Source organism: Plecotus auritus (assembly GCF_963455305.1).
Source record: "Plecotus auritus genome assembly, chromosome: 3".
NCBI classification, from domain to species: domain Eukaryota; kingdom Metazoa; phylum Chordata; class Mammalia; order Chiroptera; family Vespertilionidae; genus Plecotus; species Plecotus auritus.
The window spans coordinates 10,267,517-10,288,810 of NC_137772.1; the positions used below are offsets into that span (position 1 = coordinate 10,267,517).

Consider the following 21,294-nt stretch of genomic DNA (forward strand, 5'->3'; position numbering starts at 1 on the left):
AAATATGAAAAATAAATTCTTCTGGGGCCAAATGGAGATTTTAAGCCAAAAATGTAACACAAAGCAATGCTTTGCTGTAAATTTAATTTCTTGTCTAGTGTAGGGTTACTAAATTTTTTTAAAGGCAAGGTTTAAATAAGTGCATGAAATTGAGAAATAATACCAATTTCCAAGAATAAAACTTCAATTATCCAAAATCATCTGGGGACGAATTTTCTACATATATACTTTCTAGATAATGAAGTTTACCATATCTTGGGAATCATTTTCAACTGCATCATATACTTCCCTGACTTTTTCTCAGCAATATATGAACTGACTTGTCTGCACTGAGGGTCTTTGGGATGATAAAGTGCATAGAGATGTTGACTCAGCCCTGAATGCCTGAGCCCATAATGCTTGCTGAAGGCTTTGGTTGGGTCACCTCTTCCTTTGATAACCATTAAAGAATATATATTCCATTCTCTTAGTTTGCTGCTTCTACCTGCCTTGAGAAAACTAAAGAAACAATCTCTGTCCATGCACCAGAAGGTCACAAGTTCGATTTCCAGTCAGGGCACATACCTAGGTGTGAGTTCGATCCCCAGTCGGGAGGTGAACGGGAAGCAATGGATCAAGGTAACTTTCTCACATCACATCAATGTGTTTCTCTCCCCATCCCCCCGACTCTAAAATCAATTTAGAAACAGAAACAATCTTATTAAAATGATTTATTAAAAAAGGAAGTTTTTTAAAGTCACTGAGTGAGGGAGTAGAGATATTGTCAATGGAATTAAAATTCAGGGAATTTGTGTCAGTTATCAGCTTGACAGGTATGTTCTGGAAGATTGAATTTCTCAGAAGTTTAACCCTAAACCAAGTGCTGGATTACTATACATGTGCGGTGTCTCTTCTCCTTAATGATGGGAGAATTCTAGAAGATCTGTGTTCTAATGATACACCCAGTTATAGACCTGAGTTTCATAAAGCAATAGCATATTGTAGTAGAGATTTAGAGTTTAGACCTCTATCTATTTCCAGCTCTGTCACCCATTGGTGATATGACTTCGGATAGAAACTTACCCCTGATTGATCGTATCCCCTTCGAATGAAAAGGAGTATAACCTGATAAGGTCTAAGGTGCTTCCAGCTCCAAAAGCCATTATGAGGGACTGGAGATCACCAAGAGGAATCTCTCCTGGTAATATATGATGTGTAAAGGAAATTGTGATGTTATGCAGAATGAAATGAAATGAAGGCCTTAAGAACACGGTTAATAGGGAAATAGGAACAGAAACTATGAGTCAACTTATAAATGATCTGCTCTCCTTGATATAATCTGAAAAGTATCATCATCATAATTATTCTCATAACTGATGCCACTGATATAATTTTTAAAACCTAAGCTCAAGCCTAAGTATCTAATTGCCCTTTTCAAATTAAATGTGTGTGTGTGTGTGTGTGTGTATTTGTGTTCAACAAGAATACCTTAAACAAATTCTGGAACTTCAATTAACTTATATCCTTTGGGTCTGTCCATTGAAATTGAATTGGCCTATGGATCCCTCTGTTGAGAAATGTATATGTTTATTTGGGTATGGACATCAGTTAACTCGCCTTTGGGATCAAGAGCAAGGGTAAGATAATGGTGGTGATGAAAATATAAAGACTCTCTCTTTGGTACACTTGACCCCAAGGTAAGTTTGGATTAAAAAAAAAATTAGGTGTAGGGATTAAGACTATTAAACTCATGATCTACACATTGTAAATGCAAAGTTTTTCTTAAAGAAAGACTTCATTCCTACTAAGGCACTGACCAATAATAGAGTTAGGATGCATCTGCATTTCTCCTCTTCAACTTGATCCAGATGCCATTAGTAGGACGAAGAATCAGCTCTCCTGCCAGACCAAGTTCTTCTCTTTTCTGGGTGGATTCGACCCAAAAATGCCTCAGGATGCATGAAAGAATGACTTTTTCTTCCATCATGGCAAACCTTTGACCTTCAAATTAATGTAAATAACATAACTTTAATTACCGATCTACCTCAAAAGGGAAAAAGAATAGGTTCTGTTAGAGAAGTGGTTCTCAACCTTTTTAATGCCGCGACCCTTTAATACAGTTCCTCATGTTATGGTGACCCCCAACCATAAAATTTTTCTTGCTACTTCATAACTGTAATTTTGCTACTGTTATGAATCGTAATGTAAATATCTGTGTTATTTGAGAACAGCAGCGGTTCTCAACCTGTGGGTCTCGACCTACAGGTTGAGAACTGGTAGCAGGGTCACCTAATACCATCGGAAAACACAGATATTTACATTATGATTCATAACAGTAGCAAAATTACAGTTATGAAGTAGCAATGAAAACAATTTTATGGTTGGGGGTCACCACAACATGAGGAACTGTATTAAAGGGTCACGGCATTACAAAGGTTGAGAACCACTATATTAGAGGAAGCAAGTCATGCTAGATTTTCACAGTAGCCCCTGGGACTGAGGATGCTTCCTAATAATGAAGATTCTTGAGTGCCCTTCCCTGCTCCCACCCAGTGCATCTGAATAGTTCTGAGGACAAGGAATCCAGCCCACACAGCACCCAGATGATTCCTGGGCTCATTGAAGCATGAGAACCTCTGTTCTAGAATGCTCTCCTCCTGGGCCTTTCATGTAGTTTACTACAGAGTTACCAGGCCTCATTGCACCAATGCCTGCATTTACACAAACAATAAAATGCCAGAGACACTAACGCCAAAAGTGTTTATAATGCATGGTGATGTGCATTCATTTTGTTTAAGTACTTCTGCTGGTCCTATGGTGAGCATTCTCTGTTTTGGTTCTGAAAAAAGCAATTCTTAAAAGCAATAAAAACAGGTTAAATAAACTAATTGTTATAAATACGCTTTCTACCATATAAAGTATATTCTACTTCAATCCAAAAATCTATATTTTCAAACTCTACCATGACACTGGTTATGCTTTATGTTATGGGCTGAATGGTATTCCCCCCAAATTCATCTCCTGAATTCTTAACCCTCAGTACTTCAGAATGTGACTGCATTTGGGGACAGGGCCCTTAAAGAGGTGAGTAAAATAAAATGAGGTCCTATGGATGGGCCCTAATCCAACCTGACTGGTATCTTTATAAAAAGAAGAGATCAAGCCCTGGCTGGGTGGCTCAGTTGGTATGACATTCCATTCACCATAAGGTTGTGAGTTCAATTCCATCAGGGGATACACCTAGGTTGTGGGTTAGATTCCTGGTTGGGGCACGTATGGGAGGCAACCAATCAATGTTTCTCTCACATCAATGTTTCCCTCTCTCTCTAAAAATCAATAAAAACATATCCTTGAGTGGGGATTAATTAGAAACACACAAACACACAGAAAGAGAGAGAAATAAACTCTTTCTGTGAAGACACAGGGAGAAGACATCTATCTATAAGCCAAGGAGAGAGGCCTCAGAGGAAACCAGCCCTGCAGACACCTTGATATTGGACTTCTGGCCTCCAGAATTGTGAGAAAATAAAATGCTGTCGCTTAAGCCACCCAGTCTGTGGCGCTTTGTTACAGCAGCCCTAGAAAACTGATATACTTTTACTATGACAGTCATAGTAAAGTGGAGAAAAAAAAATAAAACAAGTGTTTTAACAGACTTGTATTTGAGACACTACATCTCCAAGACATTATTGTGAGAAACCCCCTGCCATGTGCGCCTGAAAGGTCAAACCTATTATGATGGATACAAACCTATACAGTTTCTGGGTCCAGCAGAGAAGGGCACATATGCGTATGGATGGCGTCCCATCGAATTCTCGGGAAAGAACCGCTCTGGCTTGAACTCCTCAGGGTCTGGGAAGTATCTTGGGTCTCTATGCAGTGCGTAGGGAATGATGAGTATTTGAGAGCCTTTCATGATTTTGAACCCCTCTGTCATGAGACAGTCGATATGTCATGAGAACAGAGCAAGACACACACAGAAAAGTCCACTCTCCCCGCTACTTTCATGAAAGAACTCTCACCAACATCACAATCTTCATTAAGTTCACGGGCAATTATAGGCACAGAAGGAAAAATACGAAGGGTCTCCTTAATAACACACTCCAGATATTTAAGTTTCTTCAGGTCTTCTAAGGTAACAGGGCGATCAGAATTCCCTGATCAAAGTAAATACATGAAATAAAATAAATGAGAGAATTATTGGGGCTTGGTAGGTAAGACAACAAAAAAGAATATATTATAACATCAATACACTGAATGCTAAATACCAACAGCTAAAGTAAAATTCTTACTAGTATAGATAAAATAAAATGAGACAATAATGCTAAGTAAAAAAAATAAAGGTACAAAAGGTCACATGTTGTATCATTAAATTTGGAGGAAGTACTCAGAGTAGACAAATCCATAGAGAAGGAGCGCAAATGAGGTGTTGCCAGGGGCTGGAGGAAGAGAACATGGGGAGTGGCTGATTAATGATGCAGGGTTTCCTTTTGGCTGCTGAAATGGGTTGGAATTAGATAGAGGTGACAGTTGCATAACATTGTGAATGCATGAAACTATAGGTTTAAAACATTTCATTTTGAATTCTCAGAGCCTCTTCCAGAAGTGTATCTTCTCCTGGGTCAGATTCTTGGACTCTCCCCATAGCCTGGCCCCCAAATGCCCCCCATTCCCACCTCACAAAGAAATCCAAATGGCTTCTTGGATTTTCCAACAAGAGAAAAAACACACCAAGAAGCAACTGAATATATTGAGAAAGCAAAAAATGAGATAGACCAACTCAGTGAACGAGCCAGTGAGAATATTCTGAAGGTCGACATATAACCAATTCTGCCAACCACTGTTTTTCAGAAGAGGTAGTAATTGATAGCCCAAATCCCAAATTTTGAGTAGTAACATTTGCAACCATCTCTATGCCTGCACTGCTTGGGGAGACGGATGGAAAGGCACTGTGTCATTTAACCAGAGTTGAAGCACAGAATTGAAAAGTAATAAATCAGGTCACAGAACAGCTTTTCATTTTGATGAAAACCCTTCCTTGGAAAGTAAGTGCACCCAAAGAATTTCATCTGAGTGGAAGCCGTGATGCATTTTCAAAGTCCACTGAAATATCTGGAAAGGATTTGATGAAATGTTCAAATCCACTGCGGGATAAAGCCAGCAGGAAGAGGCTGAGAACCAAAAAGCTGGCTATGGCCATTCTGATGCAGGTGCAGAGAAGGTGGGAGAGATCATCCAAGGTGGTGTTTGCCAAAATCCAACTCATTACTACTTGCTTCCTGATATGGAAGATGAAGAAGGGGAAGGGGAAGAGAAGATGATGATGGAGGGGGAGAGGGAGAGGACTGAAAGCTACCAACGAAGAAGCTGATGAGGATGAAGGAGAAGATGACTAAGGAACACTGACGGATTCCAACCTTCTTTTTAAAAGTTTCCTCCAGTCAGTGGAGCAAGTTACAGTCTGGGTTTTTTTTGTTTTATTGTTTTGCTTCACTCTTCGGCTCAGTCATTCTGCTCTTTAAGTCTTTTCTCTCCCTTACATCCTGGTTCTCAACTTATTTGGGGGAAATACCTTGAGCAGAATAGAGTGGGAAAAGAATCTCTAACACTTTCTGTTCCAAATTCACTTTTTTTTTTTTAACTTTTAGAAGTATTTTTTTTATTTTTTTCTTTATTAATTAAGGTATTACACATGCGTCCTTATCCCCCTATTGCACCCCTAACACCCCACTCATGCCCTCATCCCCTGGTGTCTGTGTCATTGCTTAGGCTTATATGCATGCATACAAGTCCAAATTCACTTTTATCCCTTCCTGATACACTATATGGAATCAATGCCCCTGTGCTCCCTGGGAAAGAAAAACCTTCTGCTTACTTGGCTCTGCTGGAGGCTGAAGGCTCAGCCCACGTCGTAGTGCACAGAATTCTACCCTTTTCCCTCCTTTCTCTGTACAATGAGCACACAGATTACATTGTCTCTGTAATGTGGACAGTTAGCATTTACCAACATATGCCTGTCTACTTTCTCTTGTATGGAACATTTTTTAACAACAAAAAAAACACGGGTTTATACAAGGTCAAAGGGTAGATATGAGATGTTTGGGTTAGTTAAGTGGAAATTTTGACAACAAGGCTTCCCTTTTGGTATGTTGAATTGTGATGTTAATGGACTTCCTTGCAGTTTAAGATGATACTTTGAAAATAAAATTCTCTACTAATAACGGCCTTGGCCCTGCCACTCAATGGAAGAATAGTGGACCTGCCGAATCTTATTGGGAACCGTCATTCTCTATTGTAATCTTGCTCCTATTTATTTAATTTTTTTTGTTTGTTTCACTGAAAAGATAACCCTCAATTTTAAACATTAAAAGTGTACAAGTTGCTTTGTTATAATGAAACTAAATGTGAAGTTTACCTCGGTAAAAAAAAAAAAAAAAAAAAGAGGAATGAATACTTACATCCCAATATTCAGAGATCAGTTGCTCAAAGAAATTTTAGAACTAATACTGGGGATAGAAGAGAAGTGAGGCACAATTAGCCAAAAGCATGAGAAGCAGCAGAATAAAAATTCTAGTAAAAATGGTGTCTCTAATTATGTGAGATCCAAAAGCACTTGTGACACCTGCATTGGGCTAGAAATTGTAAAAATCACAAACGTGGAAACATATTCCAAAAGAACCCGGGTTTCTAGAATACCCAATTTACCCACCAGAGGCAATCTGAGAGAAATTCAATTTGAAACGGGAAAAATGAAATGATGACAGAAACAGCCCAGGAGTTTAGATCATCTCCATTCTACAAGACAAAGTCTTCCCTCTTGATATGAAAATCCAGTCCTCACACCATCTGGACATGAAATTACTTTTCCAACTTCACCTCTCAATGGGTTCTAACAAATGTTCTGAATTCCACTGTCCTTTAATGCTTACTATCATCTTCCAACTCTTCCACTCTGCCATGTGCAACTGGAGCCTCTCTTTCCAGAATGGCTTCCACCTCCTCCTCTTTTCCTTTATGATTCCTTCCCCACTTTGCACTAGGAAAATCCATCAGATACCACTTGGTTGGTTGGCCAACCAACCTTTACCTTTCTTTTCCCAGCCATGGGAAGCCATATGCCATCAGATTAAACAAAGGATTAAGTTGATGGCACAATGCACAGCTCCTTTGTGGTGGGCTGATCGTGACCACAAATATATCGGGTCCTTATCCCTAGAGCCTTTAAATATTACCTTTTTTGGGAAAAGGTGCTTTTAAAGATTTTATTATGGATCTTAAAATGGAAAGATGATTGTGGATTATCCAGGTGGGCCTTGAAGGCCATCACAAATGTTATGATATGAGAGAGCAGAGGGAGATTTGACACACAGCCACAGAAGAGAAAGTGATGTGAAGATGGAGACAGAGATTTGAATGATGTGGCCATAAGCCAAGGTATGTTGGCAGTCACCAGAAGCAATGCATTCTCCCCTCAGGCTTCCAAAATGTGCAGCCCTGCCAACACATTGATTTAACTCAGAGATACTGATCTGGGCCTTCTGGTGTCCAGAACTGTAAGAGAATAAATTTCTATCGTGCTAAGCCACCCAGTTTGCAGTATCTGTGACTGCAGTCAAAGGAGACTAATATTATCCTTCATCCTCCTCCCCTTTCTTCTTGCCTTTAAAATAAACATGAGACCCAGAACAACAAGAAAACAAAATCCACGATGATGAAAATGACAGAGAGAAAAAAGAGCAAGCCCAGGATTCTCACAACATCGCTATTGGCATCAGCCTAGGACTCCTTACCTACAGGTTACTGGTTGTGCAAAAGAAATTTATGTCCCATCAGCCTAACCCACAGCCATCCTATATGGAACAGCTCTCCTGGACCCCACTAATCAGCTTCACTTCTCCTCTCTGCTCTCCGCCAGCCCCTTCCTCATATCACCCAAGAACATAGCCATGACTTGGTACTTTATACACAGTGTCTGCTTCACCTATGAAGCAGCGAGGTCCTGAGGACAGGGACATTTGTCTGTGTAGCCCCAGCATCTAGCCCGGTGCAGTCACATGCCAAGCAATAAGCAAATGCCCATAAACAAATGGGTGAGGTTTGCAAAGGACATTAGGCCTGGAAGGGGTCCCATATGGCCGCCTTCCTGCTTATTAGTGTCTTTAGAACAGGCCCGACTGCACTTTCTTAATGAGCAAGAATGCCATTTGCTTCAGTGACTTGGGACCTTCTGTGTAAGTAGTGAAGGGGCCATACATACCAAACACTTCGTCCAGTTCATTGTCCACTTTTTTCTGGACTTCTGGATAGCACCCCAATAGGTACAAGGCCCAGTTTATTCCAGCTGCAGTTGTGTCATGGCCCTACAATGTAAGAGAAAAAAAAATAGCTTAGAAAGCAGAGTTCTATTGAGACGGTTAGGGATGCTAGCTCTATTTTGAATTGTCTCTGGATTTGACAGCTGTGATGTGACCCCAGACAGAACAAGTTAATTTTATACAGTATTTTACCTCCGTGGGGAACAAACCAATGAAACAATCCCTTCAAAGGGGACGCCTCTGGTACAGGGACATTTCAATACGACAGAGTCACATACTTGGGGAGAGAGGCTGGGCTGGGCTAACAGGAGGCATTCCAAGGGAACTCCGTGCGCTGGACTGTTTTTGAGGAAATACAAGTGTGACTTTCCTGAGCCAAGTGGCCAGATCTGCACTTCTCCACTGTCCCCCACTTGTACGGTCGGCTTTACCCGGACACCAGGGAGCACATGGGTGGTTCTGAGCAATAGTCTCCACATCAAGAATTTGATAAATAGCCCCATTTAACTTTGCTGAGTTTAAGGCAAAAAAATCAAATATTTTGTAGAAACAAATTCAATTATTCTTCACAAAAAAACTTGGGAGCCCGGCTGGTGTGACTCAGTGCTTGAAAATCCACCAATGAACCAGGAGGTCATGGTTCGATTCCTGGTCACGACACATGCTTGGGTTGTGGGCTCGATCCCCAGTAGGGGGCATGCAGAAGGCAGCCAAGCAATCATTCTCTCTAATCATTGATGTATCTATCTCTCTCACGCTAAAAAAAAAAATCAATAAAACTATATATTTTTTAAATTCGTCGTGTTTTGTTTTGTTTTTTGTTTTTTTAATATAAAGTCCAGAAATCTCTTAAGAATCACAAACTGGTTAAATTCTCTACTAGAAGGAGCTGGGAAGATGGTGGCAGGCAGGACGGAGGTGAGGGAGAGGGTGTGAGTGAGTGAGGAAGTGACAGGGGAGTGTGTGGACGTGTGTAGTGTGTGTGTGAATGAGTGAGGGACAGTCAAATCCGGCAGGAGAACCAGAGGCTGGCAGACCAGGCTCTCCTGGACAGGGAGCCCCTACCACCGCTGTGGGCACTCCCCCGGCTGTGGGGCTCGAGCAGGGAGCCCACGCCATCTTGAGGGGGAGAGCGGCCTCCTCTAGGAACTCAGCACCACCACCCAGACTGGCCTTGGACACTGCCCGCGACCCTGCAGCCACACCAGCCAAAGGCCTGCTGCCTCGCCCGCAGACCTGCAGACCCTCGGGCATCTACCGCCAAGGGCGCACGGCTCCCGCAGCTAAGTGGACTTCCCCCTCCCTGGCTGCTGACCTCTGGACACTGCAGTCACTCCAATCCAGTGCACAGGCACCCTGAGTCCGCTGCCCCGGGCAGAGGGCTCTCTGATGCCTCTGTGAGCCGCCCGTGGTTGCGCATGTATCCAAACAAGGATGCACGTCCCCGGCAGTAGGAACTAGGACTTCTACTTCCCAGCTGCCTGCTCACAGACATCAAGGTCACGTGGTTTCAGCACACAGGTCTTCTGAGTCTGCCCCCCAGCAGGTGGCTCCTGGGTGCCTCTGTGAGCAGCTGCTGGGCGCTCTGGTATCCAACCAAGGGCAGAAGACCCCGGCTGCAGAAACTCGGACTTCCCCCTCCTCTACTGCTGACTTCCGGTCACCGCAGTGGCACCGATCTAGTGCACTGGCCCCCTGAGCCCACTGCCCCAGCAGGCAGCTCCCAGATGCCTCTCTGTGCCACAGCAAGGCACAACACTGGCTGCCAGCATCCAGTCCTCATGGTAGCGCTGCTCCAGCACAGGGGCCCCCTGAGCCCACCACCCCAGCAGACAGCTCCTCGGTGCCTCTGTAAGACGCCGCTGGGCGTGTGTATCCAACCAAGGACACACATCCCGGGAAGGAGATACTGGGACTTCTCCCTCCCTGGGTTGGCGGCATACCACAATCATGTAGCTCTAGCGTGTGGGCCCCTCGAGCACAAAGCCCCTCGAGCACAGAACCACGGGAAGGTGGGCTGAGTGGAAATTATAAAACTAGAAGGAAAGAGAAAAGCACACTGAGACTCGGAGGAGGTGCGGAGGTCCAGAAGTGAAGTGCAGGGTTACAGAGGCACATGCGTGGAAAGGGCTGGCAACTGAGTACGCTGTTGTCGTTTTGAATGGGGAGGGATATACAAGCTCGCGACTGCTCTGAACTGATGGCTCCTGGGCCCCTAAGTGATTTACCATTGGCTGGGTGCCACTCCAACCAAGGGTGCATGGCCCCCTCAACAGGATCCACAACACCCCCTCCTGGCTTCCTACCTCTGGACACTTTGGTGAGTTACTGAGGACCCACCTCCCCAGACAAGGTCATATTGTTTCAGCCACAGACTCCGAGATGCCCACAACCCCAGCTGCTGGCTCCTGAATCCGCTCATGATTCAGAGAGGGAAATCACTTTGACCAGAGTCCCACTGCCTCAACCACAGAGTAGGAACAGCTGCCCCCCACCATCACAGGCTCTTGGACCCTGGTAGTGAGTTACAGAGTGACACTCCCCTAGCAAGACTCACACAACACCAGCCAAAGTCATAGTACTTGAGCCTCATGCCCTGAGACTCCTTCCAAGCCCATGGACTCTGGAAACTCACAATGAGCACATACCAGTGAGACCTCAGGAAACCCTTTCCACAAGAGCTGAAACCACGATCACACCCACAACAGCTTGTACAACGAAGCTAGAGTTGAGTCACATTCCCAATCTGTGACAAGACTTCATCCACGAATAAGAAACTAACATTCGTGATCCAACTACATCAAGAGAACCCAAATAGCTCAAGTAGGGGGCTCTGCTAGATCCCCAAGCCCAGGAGATCTGAGAGACTGCACCACTGGGTCCCAAAAACCACCAACTACATAGCATCACCCCCAAAGGAGGCTGGGTAGCAAAGCAGTTGGATCTAACACATAGAAACAATTAAAACATTACAGCAAAAAATGGGGAGACATAAAAACAATCCCCTGAGGAAAGAAAAAAAGGAATCACCAAAAAGGGAATTAAATGAGATGGAGGCAAGTAACTTGTCAGAGAAAGAATTCAGAGTAATGGTTATTAGGATGCTCAAACGTCTGGATGACAAATACACAAAACTCAATGAGAATTATAAGAATCTGAATAAGAATGTCACCAACATGAAATGGAATCAAGAGGAAATGAAGAGGAGAGAGAAACCAAGATGGCAGCATAGGTAAACACCTGAACTTGCTGCCTTGCACAACCACTTCAAAACTACTACTACAAGACAAAATGGGTATCATCCAGAACCACAGGAAGGCTGGCTGAGTGGAAATTATACAACTAGAAGGAAAGAGAAAAGCACACTGAGATTCGGAGGAGGTGCAGAGGTCCAGAAGTGAAGTGCAGAGGTATGGAGGCACACGTGCAAAAAGGGCTGGCAACTGAGTACACTGTTGTTTTTTTGAATCAGGAGGGAGATACAAGCTCCTGACTGCTCTGAACTCCAGTTCTGGTTGAGATTCTGGGGACCCAGATTCATACGTGGAGAAACTGGACTCTCTGGCATTGGGTGGAACTCTAGGGCGGCTTTCTCTCAGAGGTACTTGCAGCGATCATTGTTCCTGCATGGTGCTGCGGGACACAGAGACACGGGACATCTTCCAGGAAGGGCTGACAGTTATCCATTGCTGTTTGCTCCACCCTGGTGATTCCCTGAGATCCCGCACCACCCAATTTACAACCCCACCCCAGCTGTGCACAGAGGCTATTGCATATGAATGGCCTGGACCTTTGCAATCTGAAACCTAACGTACTGAAGCTGGTCAAAGGGCCCCAGAGCCTCCAAAAGAAGACCCAAGGCTCCACAGCAGCTTGCACTGCTTCACAGCCGGGCCTCATCTGGGTACCTCCAAACCCCAAACAAAGAGAAGGAATCTGCAGATCTCTCTGCAGCTCTTCCTGGGTGGCCTCTCTCCTTGGAGATCCAAGAGCCAGTGTACCCAGTGGTTAGAGAGAGACTATCCAGACTACAACACTTCAGATCCATAAGAGACACACTCAGGGGTCAGACTCAGTGAGTGCCAAAGCCCCACTGAAGAAAGTCTTGCCCCAAAAGGGTGTCTCCAGCATAGAAGTTCTCCCATCATAGATAAAACTGATCCTCACAGCCAAGTGGACTGAAGGTCAATTCCTCCTAGTGATACCAACAACAATCAAGGCTTAACTACAACAAGACTGTGCACACAGCCCACAAAGGGGTGCACCAAGAGTGTCCACCTCAGGTAATTAGGGAGGCTGAGTCACTGGACCCTATAGGACACCTAGCACACAAAGCCATGCTATCAACACAGGGAAGCAGCGAAAATGAGGAGACAAAAAGCAGGTCACAAATGAAAGAAATGGAGGAAAGCAAACAACTGGATATAAAGTTCAAAACCACGGTTATAAGGTTACTCAAGAATTTTCTAGAAACCGGCCGATAAAGTTAGTGAGACCCTCGAGGATATGAAAAAGGACCAACTAAAAATTAAGCATACAGTGACTGAAATAAAGAATGATATACAGAGATCCAACAGGAGACTAGAGGATCCCAAGAATCAAGTCAACAATTTGAAATACAAAGAAGCAAAAAACACCCAACCGGAAAAGAAAAAATAATCCAAAAAGAAGAAGATACTGTAAGGAGACAGTATCTGGGACAACTTCAAGCATACCAACATCAGAATTATGGGGGTGCCAGAAGAAGAGAGAGAGCAAGATATAGAAAACCTATTTGAAGAAATAATGACAGAAAACTTCCCCTACCTGGGGAAGGAAATAGACTTACAAGTCCAGGAATCGCACAGAACCCCAAACAAAAGGAATCCAAAGAGGACCACACCAAGATACATCATAATTAAAATGCCAAGGGCAAATGAAAAGAGAGAATATTAAAAACAGCATGAGAAAAACAGTTAGTTACCTACAAGGGAGTACCCATACGATTGTCAGCTGATTTCTCAACAGAAACTATGCAGGCCAAATGGGAGTGGCAAGAAATATTCAAAGTGATGAATAGCAAGAACCTATGACCAAGAATACTCTCCCCAGCAAAGCAATCATTTAGAATTGAAGGGCAGATAAAGAGTTTCACAGACAAGAAAAAGCAAAAGGAATTCATCACTGCTAAACCAATATTATATGAAATGCTGAAGGGTATTCTTTAAGAAGAGGAAGAAGAAAAAAAGGTAAAGACAAAAATTATGAACAACAAAGTGACAACAAATACATATCTATCAACAAGTGAATCTAAAAATCAAGTGAATAAAAAGTCTGATGAACAGAATAAACTGGTGAATATAATAGGATCAGGGGCATAGAAAGGGAGTGGACTGACAATTCTCAGGGGGAAAGGGGTGTGGGGGGTGTGGGAAGAGACTGGACAAAAATCATACACCTATGGATGAGGACAGTGGCGGGGGTGGGGGTGGGGGGGCGGGGGGTAAGGGCAGAGGGTGGGGTGGGAACCGGGTGGACGGGAGCCATAGGGGGAAAAAACAGGAAAAACTGTAATAATCTGAACAATAAAGATTTATTAGAAAAAAAAGAGGAAATGAAGAATGATCTAGCTGCAATAAAGAACATAATGGAAGGCTTCAAAAGCAGACTAGAAGAGGCTGAGGACCACGAGAGAATTGGAAGACAAGGTAGAAAAAAAAAACACACACACAGCAGCAACTGGAAAGAAAACTTAAAAAGCAGGAAGAGAGCCGAAGGGAGCTTTGGGACAACAAGTAAGAAACAACATCCGCATCATAGGGATGCCAGAAGGAGAGGAAGTGGAACAAGGAATAGAAAACCTGTTTGAAGAAATAATGACAGAAAACTTCCTGATGTTGGGAAGAAAAAAAAAAAAAAAAAACCATACAAGTCTACAGCTTTTTCTGAAGAAGAAAGTTGATCTGGTATTTAATTAGGGTCTTAAACTTGGTAATTTCTAAATACAATATAATGACTCTTGATCAGTTATAACAAGCTACTTCAAAATGTGATCAGACTTTTAAAAAATGCTAAAAACTTTTTAAAAGAATTCCTATAAATTGATTATCTTTTTAAGTTAAAAATAAATTGAGAACAGATCGTCCCTTATGCCAAGGAACCCAACATATTTTAAAAGATGGCTACAAATAATGCTTGCTATTTCATGTTATTTCTAATTTCACTATTAAATGCTTAAACATGTCTAAGTATTAGTGCTGGCTATTTCTTCATCCTTAGCATTTTAAACTCCCAAGATTAAAAAACAAAAACAAAAACAAAACATTATCTTGTTATGTAACAGGAACTGTAATTTGTTTAATGATGATACCTGAGACTACCATGACAATACAAAATACCTCAAACATGAAAGTGTCCACTTCTTCTCGAATAGCCTCATGGCTTAGCTTGTACCCTTCATCATCCATCACATTTAAAAGCAGGTCGAGAAAAGCCTTGCGTTTTCTGTTGGAGAGGGTCGTGCCCTTTTCATCACTTTTACGTTCTTCATCTCTCTTCATTTCATTGGCCCGTTCATTGATGACCTGGATGATGTAAATGATCACATGCTTTTGTGTGGAAATTGATATGGCCTAATAGTCCATTTTCCTGTGAAAATATACCAGCTCTTTTAAATGATTTTTTTTTCTAAGCCTTTCCTGTTCTGTATCACTCAACAGGAAGTTAGGATTTTGTGAAAATTTGGTAAAGCTTTCTGTGAACATGTTTAGGGCATTATTTGATAAGATTTTTAAAAACAAATTTAATGTCAGACAAATACATCATTTCCAAGGACTATTTTTGTAGCTTTCCCAACATGGGAATAGAGTAGTAGTCTCCTGAATAGGGCCCCAGCGAGCTGAAAGAGCTCATGAGAAAAAGTTGGGGTGGTGGAGAGAACACAATCATTATATAATAGACTAATTATAGATCACTCTAATTACGTGTTGTATTGGAGAAAAGAATCACCCTGTATGCTTGCCGCTCCTTCTGCCTGGAATGCTCTTGCCTCAGAAGCCAGCATGACTAGCTTCCTCCCTAGTTTTAGATCTCCGCTGCCCATTGTCACACTGTCAGGGTCACTGCTACCCTAGTCCCTGGCACTCACTCTCTCCCTAAGCCTGCTTTACCTTTTTTCCATTTCACTTACCACCTGGCATTGTATTTGTTATTTAGTGACTTTCTCCTCCAACTTCAATGTAGCAGCAAATTTGTCTTTATTCATTCATATATTTCCAACCTTTAGAACACTGCTTGGCATTTTAGAAATCCCCATCAGGTATGTGTTGAATGAATAAAAGAATGAAAGACCCTGAGCTTAATTTGGTTACACATTTCAACTTTCTCCTCCTTTCAGGCAATTGTCCAAACCTGCTTCTGCTTTGAATGAACAGATCCCAAGTTCAGTAAGGGCAAGCGCCGTGTCCTCTCTTTGATTCTTGGTGGAACCCCTGGTGCCTGGCACTCAGTATGCAATTTTTTATATTGTCCATCCAATCTGGAATTCATTCGTTATTGATACTGATATTAATGCATGAAATTTGAAGCCAAGTGTAATTATACCTATAAAATACAAACTGTTCACCGTTCACCTCTTGCCAGGCAATTATGCTATACTCCACTGAGGGCAGCTCACTCCAACATCTCACTCATCTAACATCTAGGGACTCTACCACTTAGTCTGTTGGTGGACGCAGAACCTCACTGTCAGGAAGCAATGCCATCATATTTTAAACTAAAATTTACAGCAAAGGATAAATATAATTACTTCGGCACTTTTATCAGGACATTTAAATTATAATGCATGTTTTCAATTAAAGTTTGCCTTTTCATAAACATACTTTTAACACAAAGACAGACTATATCCAGAACATTACTATTTCCTTGTCATTAAAAATTAAATAGTAATATCTAGTTAATTTTTATCTTTTCCAGTTTAAGATACTGCCATAAATGTCCTTTGTCTTGGAAAACCATTGCTTAATCCAAACATTTTTCAGAAGATTCTTATAACACAGATTTCTGTGTCTTTATTCTCTTAGCATAGCACCCAGTTTGTTAATAAACTACCATAGCTCATATCACATTTTGTAATTATTTATTTATAGACAACCTCCCCAGTAGACTAACCTCCTCAGGAGGGAACATTAATGACTGGGTATGTTAACAAACATGGGAGTCATGCACTTATAAAAGTTCTAGAAAGTGATAGTGGTAGGGGTTACACAACATCGTCAATGCCCCTAATGCCACTGAATGGTACTTAAAATGGCTATTATGATAAATTTTATGTTATGTCTGTTTATCCACAGTTAAAAAAATGAGGACTTACATTGTTGGTAAAATTATGTAAGATCTTTAGGTTCCTTTTGTGCTCCCATCCATCTTTAAACAAAAGGTACAAAACATCATGCCAGAGCCAAAACGTCCTCATTCTTCGATGTAGCAAATCACTCATCCTATAAACAGGGTGCAAATGTATCAGCTGATATATCAAAAATGGGCATTGATTGAGTACCTGTTTGGTGCCTGGTCTCAATGAGGGTAATATGTGGCCATGATGATAATTTGTCTTAGAGCCTTCTAAGAGCTCTATGCTTTATGCTCAACAATGAAGGCATGGGTTATTACACATCCAAGGAAGCTTAAAAATTAAATGGGTCCTTTAGAGGAATGAAGAATCCATTACAAAACATCCTTATTAGATGGCCATCTGATCTCTCCTTCTATTTCTCTGGGAAGAGTTCCGGACCTCCCCGAGCTGCCTGTAGCTCTTATACCACAGGGTGGGATGAAATCTGCCTGTTTAATGTCCACGCATTTGCTTGATCACTCCTCTGTCTGTCCTCTTCTCCAGTAAAGTGCCCCTCTGTCACATCCCTGTCCCGAGTCCCTCCCTCAACATTTCCAGTGATGGAGCAGGAAGACCTAGACATGGTCTCCTCCTTTGAGAGCAGCTTACAGGCCAATTCTGCAGAGTGGTCTTTTCTGGTCACTCAATCTGTGAGCCCTATTGCTGTTTTCTTCTTGAATATCAACTTTATTTTTTCTTTCTAAACAATAATGATAGTTTATAAGTTTACTAGAGGCCTGGTGCACAAAAATCATGCATGGGGGAGAGGGGGTCCTTCAGTCCGACCTGGACCCTCTCCAATCTGGGACCCCTCAGGGGACTCCTCGAGGGACATCCCTCTAGCAATCCAGGACGGCTGGCTCCTAACTGCTTGTCTGCCTACCGGCTTGATCGCCACCTAACCGCTCCCCTGCTGGCTTGATGGCCCCCAACTGCCCTCCCTGCCGGCCTCATGGTCCCCAACTGCCCTCCCTGGTCAGCCTCATGGCCCCCAACTGTCCTCCACTGCTGGCCTGATCGCCCCTAACCACCTCTGCCTCGGCCCCCACAACTGTGGCTTTGTCTGGAAGGAAGTTGTATGGTCAGGGGATGTCCAGTCTCCTGGTCTAATTAGCATATTACCCTTTTGTTACTATAGATACTTATTTATTTCGATGCTCGTCTCCCTGTTATTCTGTTCTGTGGACCTCTATAAAAGTATCTTCTGTAATGAATGGCAAATTTTATATGCTAATATGTGTGGACTTAAAGAAACAATTCCTCAAATCAAACCCTGGGTCTGCCTTGTAATAGTTGAATAATCTCAAGCAATTTTTGAAAGTAAATATGACTATTTCATTTATAAAATAATCTACACTCAGTGCAGAAAATATGGGACGAGAGAATTAATAACAACACAAATAAGAAAGAGAAGCACACAACACAAAACAATATCACAGCTAACATTCTGGAATAATATCTACAAGTTTTTCTAATGAAAAATTTTTATACCTAGTGGTTCTCATGCTAAAAATATTGTTTTTATCTTTATCTTATCATTAAGCATCATAATATAATTTCTCAATATATCATAAAATAATTATTTAAAATTATAACATAGCCTGGGTAAGCCATAATTTATACAATAAATCCCCTACTGTTAAAATACATGCATAAATGATTAGGTTGATTTTTAGTACAATATTTCATTGTTAAACAATGAAGAAGATACAACACAGACAAAAAGTTATTAGTGATATTTTTTAAAGCTTGAATTGAAAAATTTTAAAAATATTTAGAAGGGCTCTGTTTACCTATAAACTGCACGGACATACTCAGAATCATCATTAGTCTGAGCATCAATATTCTTGCCCATAGCTGTTTCTGCAAAATATGGGTGAGAAGCAACCATTCAATTCATGCACATGCCTTTTGTTTAATTTCCAGTGGCAAACACTTGAAAAAAGACATAAATTCCTATACATGTTAGAATTGTTCCTTTCCCCTTTCACTCTTGCACCTTTTGTTTCTCCTGCTCCCTGTTCCCGCTCCTTCTTCCCTCTGACCTTCCTGGCAGGTTGGCTCTGCTCGGAGCCCTAGCAGTGGGCACTGCTTCTCAGGAGCCTAATTTAGGGGAAAGACCACCCCAAAGAAGGCAATATCCTTTCTAACCCCTACATTTGCTTCCCAATGAAGTGTTATTTTCTATTTGGGCCATTTTCTGTTTACATCATAGCTCTACAAACAAATCAATGAGACTTACCACAGATTATATCTAAGGCACAAAGAGTGATGTAAGAAAAGCAGTTAAATTTTTCTCCGTCAACATGTTTTTCAAGCTTATTAACCAATATGTTGGCTTGTTCATTCATGACATCTAAGAACTCTTCCAGAATGGTAAAATGGAAAGTGGGTGTTAACAGTTTTCTCCTAGAGCGCCATTTGTCTCCAGTACTAGAAATACAAGACATGGTTACAAAGGAGAGAAAAGCAACATCCAAAACAAATAAAGCATAGTTAAGACAACAAATTCTTCTTAATCCACAGATTCCCAAATGCTTTGGTCAGAATGCCAAGGGGAGAGTCATACACAGTTACAGAATGGGCATATTTTAGATACCCTTCTATATTACTAATATTTAAAAGAGCACTCATTAAAATTGAAAATTTTAAGAAGTTTTCTAGATTTCTAAGTTCTGGGTTTCCAAACATTAGAAATTTCCCCCCTTTAGCCAACCTTAACCCTCTGAAGATCAAGGAGCTCCATGAGTCTACTATGATCTCTGACATCTTCGAAGTCTCCAAAGTCCCCGCCGAAGTCCTGCTTTCTCTTTCTCAGTTGACGGGGTCCTGAGCTGGATGGCAGCGCAAGGACTGATGTCACTGTGCTCCACTTACTTCTCCGGGGATGACTGCCTTTTTCACTGAATTTTCAGGATTTCCCTGCTCAAAGCTCCCCTGTGCCGTACTCCCTTTACACACTGGCACTTTCTACCTCTCCTTGGAACACTGCTGATCATCATTATTGAATGTCACAGCTGGAGACTACTCTACACCCTGGGTTCCTGTCTCTCAGAGGCCCATTATCACCCAACCTTTTCAGCTTCTCCCTACTACCCAATAGCACATTCTTGCTATAGGAAAACCACCTCACGTCAATGCCTGACATAAGTTACGCATGACACAGCTTTACCGATTTACACTGACTTACCTCGTAAGAAGTCCTAGGCCAAGCCATGGTTGTAGGAAGGTGTACAGATAAGACTTGTCAATTTGCTTTGAGCTAGTTAAAATTACCTTAGAGAGAGAGAAAAGAAAAATGAGAGATAGAGATATGAAAGCCACCTTAATTATAAGAATACTGGGCTAGAACACAACTACTTTCTAAAGTAACATTTCATAACAATTACTTGGTTGTGGTTCATTTTCATTACTGTGACACAAAGAAATGCAATTAGAGTTTGGAGCATACAGCTGTCACTCACTCTTGGAGACTAGCTGGAGTTGGATGAATGGAAAATGCTCAAGATAATTCCCTGACTCCTGCCATGAATTAGGAGCCAAGTGGAGCTCTTTATTGAGTGTAGGAGTGAGGGAAGAGAAGGCGGGTGAATCAAAGGATGACCACATTTAGGGAGATGGAAATCACAAGTTCATGATCAGCTATGTTGAATTGGAGGCATTCAAGTTGCCATAGTTGAAAGCAGGTATGCAGCTCAGGAGTGAAGCTTACACTAGGTACGCATTTGACCGTCTCCAGGGTGTAAGTGGCCCTGGGAACCATGGGTATAGTTAGGTTGCCTGGAGCCAAAGTAAAGCAGAAGGGATGAGCATATGCACAAAATGCTTTTCAGGCTTCTTACTGCATTTCCCTGCTTTAGACAGATCTCTATCCACACAGACTAAGCCCACTTATACAGGCCAGCAATGGCTGAAACCCCACAAGTGGCCCTCCCACTATCTCCTCTGGACCAATAGATTCTGCAGTGTGGTACCAGAGACACTCTAATAAGAGTTTTACACAATGAGTAAGAAAGATGTATCCAAGCCCAACAACCCTAGGAAATTGTGCTGTTAATTTTGCTCCATGAAGAGACGGTCTGTTTATCCCATTTTTACTTCCTGACCCAAATCCTTTGTCATCAGACCTTCAGATAATACCCCAATGTCATGATAATAAGTAAAAGAAAGGTAAACAATTTTTTAAGAGTAATTTCAATAGCGTGAATTAACAACATCTTCCCCATCAATATCAGATTAGTGTTCTCTTTTTAAAAATTAAATTGAAATAATAAAAGTATAATGGATATTCTGAACATCTTAAAGGAAACACTTATATTTTATTAGTCTTCTATTTTTGTAATCTTAAAACAGTGCCTGGCAGATGATATGAGCTCACCTTATAGAATACTCTATTTATCGTTCTGCTCAACTGAAGACTTCCCAAAAAAGGAGGACAAATATATTACTTGATACCAAATGTGTATAGACATGTAGAAGCTGCTACTCTTCCCAGAACTCAGACTATATCTGGAAAGCATTAAATGGCACCTTCACAGCCTTAGATATGTAATAGAATCCTCATTGCATTGAATTCAATTAAATATAAGGACATATATTTACTGTTTATTCTGATGAGATTCTCATACC

General features: G+C 41.8%; 1 protein-coding gene across 1 annotated transcript in view; it reads right to left on the reverse strand.

The window, feature by feature from the left end:
• Window positions 1-691: 691 nt before the first annotated feature.
• Window positions 692-21,294, reverse strand: part of LOC308243683 (cytochrome P450 4V2-like) — a 28,627-nt gene continuing 8,024 nt past the window's right edge. Inside the window, exons 3-11 of the mRNA XM_080659381.1 lie at window positions 19,856-19,941; window positions 18,908-19,098; window positions 18,459-18,528; window positions 16,645-16,771; window positions 14,672-14,857; window positions 8,237-8,339; window positions 4,002-4,136; window positions 3,730-3,909; window positions 692-1,980 (exon numbers count right to left, since the gene is read on the reverse strand). Of these exons, the coding sequence (XP_080515507.1) occupies window positions 1,808-1,980; window positions 3,730-3,909; window positions 4,002-4,136; window positions 8,237-8,339; window positions 14,672-14,857; window positions 16,645-16,771; window positions 18,459-18,528; window positions 18,908-19,098; window positions 19,856-19,941 (1,251 nt within the window). The 3' untranslated portion in view covers window positions 692-1,807. The remainder of the gene's footprint in view (window positions 1,981-3,729; window positions 3,910-4,001; window positions 4,137-8,236; window positions 8,340-14,671; window positions 14,858-16,644; window positions 16,772-18,458; window positions 18,529-18,907; window positions 19,099-19,855; window positions 19,942-21,294) is intronic.